The 9242-nt window shown below is 43.3% G+C and overlaps 1 protein-coding gene across 1 annotated transcript; it reads left to right on the plus strand.

The window, feature by feature from the left end:
• The first annotated feature begins 4158 nt into the window (after nucleotides 1-4158).
• On the plus strand, nucleotides 4159-8354 carry LOC6558180 (histidine-rich glycoprotein). Its single transcript, XM_001984594.3, has 3 exons — nucleotides 4159-4398; nucleotides 7680-7829; nucleotides 8025-8354. The coding sequence occupies exons 1-3, from the start codon at nucleotides 4159-4161 to the stop codon at nucleotides 8352-8354; spliced, it is 720 nt and encodes a 239-aa protein (XP_001984630.3).
• The last annotated feature ends 888 nt before the right edge of the window (nucleotides 8355-9242 follow it).

Here is a 9242-nt window from a genome sequence, read left to right on the forward strand (position 1 = left end):
CAACCGACCTCTTTCGGGCCTCAAAAAATTTGTCAACGTGCTGCGTTTTTCGTATTTTCTTGCTGCTGCTGTTGTACTGCTCATAAAATATGTTTTAAGAATTTTACGATGCCGCCACTATCCCCAGTACGTCCCTCTGTCCCTCTCCATCTGTCTGTACTTTGCCTCTTAGCGACATTAAAATTATTGCCACCGGTTTTTCGTGTCCGTCTCACTTTTATGCCTACTTGTAACCAAAGTTGTTACTGTTGATGTTGTGGGTTAGCTTCCGCTCGATTTTCCCTTTTGTAATTAAAACTTAATATAATAACTGCATTTAGCACTTGTCTAACAATCAGCAACAGCAACTTTCCATGTGCTCAAGCCAGGGTCTTCCATACATATTTTTATTTGCTGGTCGATTTTTAGTTGTTTTTTTTTCAGCCAAACAATGGCGGCAATTGGGCTTTGATCTTGGCCGATCGGTAGCCGGGCCAACGCCACCGCCATCAAGACCAAAATCCACAAAAGGTTTATTATTTATTGTTGCCAGGAGAGTAACGTTCAGCATCGGTTCGGTTCGCCTAGGTATAGAGCTGAAGACAAGTGCAGCTGCAGTTTGTTGCACGCGCCATGGCAATGCATTGGGCCCAAACAGCTACTGCAAATCTCGGCGTGCACTCGAACGTAACAGCAACAGGGGGAACAATAACTGCAACAACAACATCTAGCAGTAGCCACAGCAACAACAAGTTGGAGCCAGCAAAAAACGTTTTACAAAACGCTCGATTTAGGACGTTAAAATAAATGCACTTAAAAATGCCAAAATGCCCGCAAACAAAATAAATAAAAATGTTATTGATATTTAGCGAGTGGACGGCCGCAAAGTTTCCTTTCTCAATACTTATGTTGTCGAGGAGTTTCCCAAGTCTTCGAGCGCGTGCTGCATCCTAGCCACGACACTTGCGGCCATTCAAGCGGCACGAAGAGATCTTAGCATCTCTTTTATGGCGCCCGTTAAGCTTGTTGCCTTTTGTCTATGATTTGCTTTATAAACATGACTGGTCATACAAACTCAGTTACATTTTGCAGCTATGTCCGATAGCTTTGTTTTATGCGCTTGCGGAATTCAGGTAGTAATTTCAGTTTTAATGCGCATGTGTTGGGGCATATTTTGCTTCTAATCAATTCCTCGCGCCCTAAAGGAACCAAGCAAATGGGCGGCTAGGCGACTTGGCGGTTACTGAGTTACTGAGTCGATAAACGACTTTAAGAATGATTTATGTGAGGCATTTGCTTGTAATTCGGTTGCAATTAAATAAACTATTTACATTTTCATTAAAATTTAAATAATAATCGCATATAATCTTCTAATTGAACAGGTGATGCTAATAAAATTGTGCAGTTTGATTAACTCTTTTTTTAATATAACGAAGTCTTGTCAAAAACTCCAGCTCATTAGGTTTCAGTTTCACAAGACTCACGTATTTCAAAAATGTCCGAGCTTTTCTTTAGTGTTTCGAAAGTCATCAATCTGAGCTCGCTTTGCTTGTATTATGTGCTAATAGTTTTCAGCTTTAGACTACTGCATCTAGATGTGTTCCATTAAAAAGCACTCATTTAAATGCACAACATGCACTGTCAACAAATTTGCAGCGGGACACATCAGCGCCATCTTGAAGTCCCATCTACGGTGGGTGTTGCCGCCTCATAAACATCTATCATCGCACAAAAGAGCACACGATCTACAACAACAAGAGCAGCAATAATGTGCTGGATGTTGCTGCCGATGCTGGTGATGCTGATGCGCCTTTTGTGTTCTTCAGCGCCCGCCTTAACTGTCAACGACGATTAAATATACATTTGCATAAATTAGCTAAAGCCTTCAGCGGCCAGCACGGGCAAAAGGTGAAAATTAAAGAGCAGCAGCATCTCATTCGTATCCCCTAAGGGCATTTTAAGAAAAGAAATCAAATCGAATGAGATGAAATGAAATGGAATGCGTTGAAATGAAATGCCGTAAGAGACGCTCGGACCTGGACACAAGTAACTGAAACTAAGACGGAGATGGAGATGGAGACACAGTCTCTGCCTCTCAACTTGGCAATCGACTGACGCATTGTTATTGTTATTGTTGAACGCCCGCTAGTCGACAACAACAGCAGCAACAGCAACACCAACAACAATAATAACAATGGCAACGTCGAGGGCACCGCTGACGGCAGCAACTGTCACATAATTCCGCTATAAATTCTTATAGAGTTTGGACTAGCTGTTGATTTCAACACCTTCATGGGGCCCCGCTTCTCTTGACAATGCAATGCCATCGTGGCGAGGGGATCGAGGGAGGCAGGGGCCTCCGCCTCCTACGCTTGCGCATATAAACTGCTTGTAATACGCGGCTATTAATTTAAAATTACAGTTTTACAAGATGTTGTAGCTGTTGTTAAAAAAAAATATAAATAAAAAAGACGAGGAAAAAAATTAATGGCATACGCACAAATTTACAAGTCTCAGAATCGATATGCATAAGTGTCGGAGACCATAAAAGGGCCTCTCTCTTAATCCCCTATAGCCATAGAAACAAAGCCACTTTGATGTTTTGGCTTTGATAAGCAGCGACGGCGGTGGTTGCGGCGGGGGTAGCGTTGTCAACTCTCGTATCTTTAACAAAACACAGCAAAACCTACTATTAAAAATGCATTTACAGTTAAACTCAATCAATTTCAATCGATTTCATTCACGACCTTCCTTCAAAACCCCAACTAATTTATGTGCTGACATAAAATGGTCATTCAGTGTCAGGATGACGGCATTTGTACTGCCTCTGTACGCATCCTTATCATATGCATTAAGAATCCTTTTGCTTAGAGCCACATTTTATGTGTGTTCCACGGTGGTAACCTCTGCTGTCTGGCTACCTGTCTCTCTGTTTGTGCATCCGCCTCTGCGTGGGAATGCCGATAAGAATTGACTGCCCAGCTAGTAGCTGGCAGCTGTGTTCCGTTCGGGTTCTCTTAACTCGAAGCCCGATGTCGAAATCGTGGCTAACTTTCATTCAGGCAATTAAACGACGCTTTGTCAATGCGGATTTTGAAATGAGCCGCTATCCGAACCCACAGCCGCAGTCAATTGGCCAATTGGCTGCTCAAATTGCCAATTGCACTAGATAACACAGCGCAACATAAATGTCGATAGCAGCAGTTCTGGATAACAAATTTACGACAAGAGTTAAAATTGGTTTTGTTTTAAACCAATTTCTTGTAGTTAAATTTACAATATTTTGCGTGACCCACTTTTCATTGCCTATAAACTATCTTGACAAGCTCCCAAATTGGAAATATGTAAAAGCTTTCAAAAAATCTTTGGGAGAGTTTTTTTTGTTAAGAAAAACAGCCGAGCTATATAAAAAATTCCATCACCTTACTTAAAGAATAACTTGCCAGTGGCATTGATAATGACTTTTTAGACATGTTTAGCAAAGAATTATAGCTAAAGCAGCAAATAAAACCTATTTAGTTGTTAACCAGGTGGCAAACACATCTCTAGTTGTGTGGTGTAATTTAGAGTTAGTTTTAGCCACGCACTTGTCGATGCTATTGTCGGCGGCCTATGAAGATCTTGGCCAAGCATTTCAATTGGCCGTTCTATGAAATTAGCACCTGTCCTACGGTCCATTTGAAATTCCGCAAAACCATTATGCCACATCATTCGTGGCCATGGCCCAAACACTAATAGAGCAATATCTGCCATGGAATCCATTGGTCAATGAATGGTTTCTCCTCCTGCTCCTGCTGCTGCTTTTGTTCATGTGTAATAACTCCTTCAATCGAACCACAGATCGGCAGATCAATTGCTGCCGCTATCGACGCCATGGCGTGGCATGAAAATTGCATGCTTTCTATTTCAGATGAAATCAACTGACAATGGCCATAAGAACAGCCAACATCAACAATAACAACAGCAACAACACCACTTCAATTGAGACTGAGCCATTGTTCTGCTGCTGCTCTTGCTGCTGACGAACTTTCGCAAAGTTGCCTTTGTGCAATATTACTAACAGCAGCAACAGCAGCAACAGCAGCAGCAGCGTCAGTAGGAACAACAACAACTACAACTGCTCCAACTTTGAGCTCTCAATCGAGCGTTACAATTTTCACAATCTTACAGCGATTGGACATGCAGCAGCCGCAGCAGCAGCAGCAGCATCTTATGCAACAGCAGGCCCACAGCTACAGATGCAGATACTATATTCGTGGAGGCAACACAGACGTAGATACAGATACACAACACGCGCGACTCGCTGTATGCATGATCATGTATGAAGATCTGAATGCCGAACCTGGACTCGAACTGCTGCCACAGTTTGCAACGCGACGCGACACGACGACGATGCGCTCTGAGTTGCAGTCTCAGCCTGTGGGTCTGATCTTTGCCGCCGTTCAAGGTGTCTGCCTGGCCCCAATCGCATATGCATGTATGTATGTGTATATGTATATGTATATGTATGTACATGTGTGCATTAAGACAATTTATAGCCGCTAATGTGCAAGCAAAACCCACCGCACAATTGGCCAACTGGCTGGCAGCTTCCGTTCCGTATCATTTGTCTATTTAGTTGCGGGGCCTTGCTTTTCCGATTAACTTTTTGCTGAACTTCATTACCTGGCGAAAATGCAATAATACTGGATTTCAGCTCTGGCCTACTACTACTGCTCAGCAATTTGTTATTGTTTTTTTCATTTTATTTTTATTTTTTATGTAGGGGGTAGTGCCAGTCGCTCATGTGATTCTGTGCACCCCAGCCTGAACAGGTCTGCCCGGTCGCGGAGTAATGATTAAAAATCGTAAGCTGAGAGATCGAAAATAATATGAACTGCAAATTGGAACAGTGGCCAAAAACACCTGCGTATGGGGCAGCTGTAGCAGCTACTGTTGATAGGCTTCCCATTTAGCTGAAGGGGGCCCAACATGGAGTAATCAAGGCAAAGTCTCAAAGGAGGAAATGCCAAAGGGCTGTTGTTGTTAAAGGCATAATGATGATTGTGAAATGAATATTGTAATCGCATGATATGAGTCAATACTTCAAAGAATAATATTGGTATTCGAATGTGTAACGTAAATATAAAATGGTTTAACAGAAAACCATCGAGCAAATTATTTATTTAAATAAGAGTAAAAGTATTTTGAAATATATTATCCAACAATTTAAAATTCTAAAAAAAAGTTTTCCATGGCATTTCATTTTACATATAAAGCCATGAGCCATTAAATGCAGCACACCCATTTATTCAAAAGCATAATAAGTTATACTTACAATATTAATTACCATCAAATTTCTCATGCCGTTGATTTGTGGTCGACAAAATATGTGATGCAAAATTATTTCAGCCGCATATTCAGAGCTGCCCACAATGGACACCGTAGCACAAGAGTCGCAGGCATAAAATATGCACACACAGTGACTGACCTCCCCTTCTATACCCCTACCATGTGGATCATCCTTGTTGTTGGCCCGTGCTGGCGGCAGGCGTTGCTGTTGACATGTTGCCGTCGCTGTTGCTGCTGTTGGTTGCTGTTGCTGCTGGCATTAAATTAGTTGTTGGCAGCGTCGCTAATACAGCTCACTCCCACCTCCTGGCCTCCTGTCCGCTGCTGCTGCCCCGCTAACGATGCACTCAATTACAAACATGCGCCACCACCATCAACACCACCACCGCCGCCGCCGACGACGATGTTGCCGTCATTTTTGTGCAAATAAATTATAGATTTTCTTTTATATTTTTTTTATTTATTTTTTTATGTTTTTTTTTTTTATTATTTTTGTTATGCAGCTTTTTGTCTCTGTGGCTGTCTCCTTCTGCTGCAGCTGGCCGCCGCTTTATGTAAATGTTTTTTCTATGCTAGTCTAACAACAATTTGCATATTGAAATAAGTCGCGTCTACGTTGTTGCTGCTGTTGTTGTTGCCCCGTCTAATTACAAATACTGCACTGCCCGCCCCTTCAGATGTGTGAGCTGCAGACTGCAGAGCAGCTAGATCACAGCTCGCTGCATGCTACGAGATACTTTTGTGGCTAATTGGCTGTTGGGGCAGGTGTAAGACACACGGATAGACTGACAAAAAACAGGCAGGAACTGGCAATTCCAAAAAACGACCATACGACCAGAGTCAAGAATTGTCAAATTCGTACGCAAAATTCATTGGAAATGTTCGAATATTTGTCAGGCGTACAAATTGCGTTTGCGCTTCTATCAAAACCAAAACAAATTCGCATTGAAAACATTGGACAGGCCGACGAAGCGTGGGCACCTGGCGGGCATTTTAAGTCGTTCGCTGCTTTTTAAGTTCCACTTTACAGCCCATTGCACGTACTACGGTATCTAGTTTTGACGGGGTGTTGACGCCGCCGCTCCAAACCGATAGTTGCGATAGTTTGCCCCCCACCTCATCGATAGACTGACTAGCTGCCTTGCATACAACGGTGCTCATTAGCGTTGTGATTAAATTAACCGAATTATTATGTAATTAGCCATAGGCTGACCCACTTGGCTTATCTTTGCCGAGCTGAGCAGCTGATGGTAATAGTAACTGCTTTAAGTTTCTCATAATTTATGGAACTTGTTTGACGGCACATCATCCAGCCAGGAAGTGCAATTGCAGTCATGAAGGTCCACATGGTCAGATATATATATATATTTATTATTTGTGTATATATACACGATTACAAATAACATTTGATAAGAAAACAATAATTTGTTCATTGTTTTTACAAAAGCTGCTTCGTTTTAGAAGTGATCCAAGTATGCAAGTAAACTCAGTTTTGTTGCTAATTTGTTCAACAATCGTTCGTGTGACTTTGTTCGCACTAAGGATTGACAACACCCACAAGTTGTTTTTATTATTTTTAACACTTTTGTGTCAATATAAACACAACAGATATTGCCGGGCCGTCAACACTTTGGCAAATTCCGCACGTAGTTGCTATGAATTTTGTATGCCTCATGCAAATTGTGTGAATTGATTTTTTGGACATTATAAAAATGTTGTAGTATGTTGGTTAAATTGCAAACGCTTTCACTGTTCCGAAGATTGCTAAATTGGTTGCAAAATGCAATGTAATGGAAATGGAAATAAAGTCGATGGCCTTGCAAGCAATGGGGCCTATAATGGGGTCACCCCCTCCAAGAGTGAGGCCTATTGGGTTGTTGTTCATACGAGTAGCTATAAAATTATGACACAATCGACCGATGGGTGAGGAAGTTACCTGGAAATTGTTTATTGGCTGCAATGGGCTCTTTACATAATGAGCTTGACTATCCAGTATGTGTGTGTGTACCTTTCAAATGTGACGACAAAACTTCATTGCGAATTCGAAGCACACATTACTTTCATTGCTTTGCGATTTTGATAACGTTTGAATGGCTTGGACGAGTGACCAGCAGCTGTTCCAGCCTGCCCACGCTGCACGTGCTGTTGGCCAACAATTGCAGTGGTCTTCCAGCTACTATAAAATGTGTGGGCTTCAACGGATAAGAGCACAGTCCAGCGACAACAGCACAGTAACACAAGTGGTTCAAGCTCACCGTCAACTTTAACTTTTGGATATACTCAAATTAAGCGTGAAATCTCCGCAATGAAGGTGGGCCTTAGAATACGACTTGCAGGATATGTTAACTCTTAAGATTCTCTCTCCTTAGTTCTTTATCTGCACTTTGGCCTTGTTGAGCGTGGCTCAAGCGGGTTTGTTGCCACATTTGGAGCATGACCATCATCACGAGGATCTGTCCCATTTTGTGGGCGCCGATGTTCATCATTCGGACGGCATTCATTTAGGCCACAGCTCTTCGGTAGTGATCGATGGTAATGATCATCATTTGGACGCAGCGGTTCATCCCGTTTACCATCACGACGGTTACGCTGCCCATCTGGATAATGATGTGCACGCTCATGAGCATGTACATCAGACTCATGTCCATGCGCCTGCCAAAATCGTCAGCCACGAGCCAATCCATGAGGTGGAGCCAGTTCATCACGTGCACAAGGTGGTGCACGATGAGCCACATCATTTCCTGCATTACAGGAATCCTGTGGTCGATCATCACATCATTCACAATGCCCACGCCCATATTGATGAACACGCCCATGCCCATCACGCTGACCTGCATCACTACGCTCACCACTCGGCTCCATTGGTGCATCACCATCACTCCGCACCATTGGTACACCACCATCATAGCCATGCCGCCGTAGTACACAGGGCCGCCTACCCCGCCCACTTGGACGTACATAGCCATGCCAATCTGCTGTCCTTTGCCAAGCATCATTTGCACGGCAAATACGGTAAAGTGAGAATCACCGAGACACATTATTGAGAGAGATTTCCCCAAAAAACATGAGGACACCACATCACACACACAACATACACTTATCCAACTGCATTGACGACGCTTTCATAGCTAATTTATTATGATCAACGTTTAGTTTGTAGTGCTCGAATAAACGGGTTGATTTTTTAAATATCTTTGTGTATTGGTCTCTCTCTCCCTCAATCTCTTTCTGTCCCTCTTTGAGTACCTTTCTCTTTCCCCCTTTCCTACTGCTCAGCTCATCAAATCACTCAGTGGCCACTCAACAAGCCAGCATAATACATCAAGCTGCGCGAGCCAAAGTAATTTACTTGCAATTTAAAGATAAACAGGCGCGATAATGTCTACAAAGCATAAACGTGAGTTGACGCCTACAATAGCAAGCAGCAGCAGCAGCAACAGCAAGTTCTGGTTGGGAAAGGGGCAGAGGCACCAGCAGGAGCGTTGCAACGTTGCAATGTTGCAGGTTCAGGCCATACATCATCGCACTATCGCCACAACCACAGAGAGTGAAGGTGTTGCTTTTACTGCTGCTGCTGTTGCTGCTGCTGCTTCCTCACGCCAAGGCAACGTGCCACTTGCAACTGCACAAACTGAACAATTGCAAAGTGGCAAGCACGAAGGCAGCGCGATGCAGTCGACCCTGACAAACGCAAACGCTAAGCTTAGGGCGTCGCATCGCGTCGTGTCCAACTATAATATCCAGGGGCCAAAAGCGCATGCGCAACACGTGGCTTCACTAGCAGCAGCACTCACACTCTTACTATTCCCATTCCCGTTGCCCCCTCGGTCATTTCGGGTGCAGCCAAGCGAAGAACGCTCAATCCACTGCAATTTTCCAGTCGTGCGGTGGCTGAGCGCGTGCCGCGCTCATTTTCATTTTCATTGGCCAAC

This window comes from Drosophila grimshawi, unplaced genomic scaffold (assembly GCF_018153295.1).
Source record: "Drosophila grimshawi isolate 15287-2541.00 unplaced genomic scaffold, ASM1815329v1 contig_44, whole genome shotgun sequence".
Classification (NCBI taxonomy): domain Eukaryota; kingdom Metazoa; phylum Arthropoda; class Insecta; order Diptera; family Drosophilidae; genus Drosophila; species Drosophila grimshawi.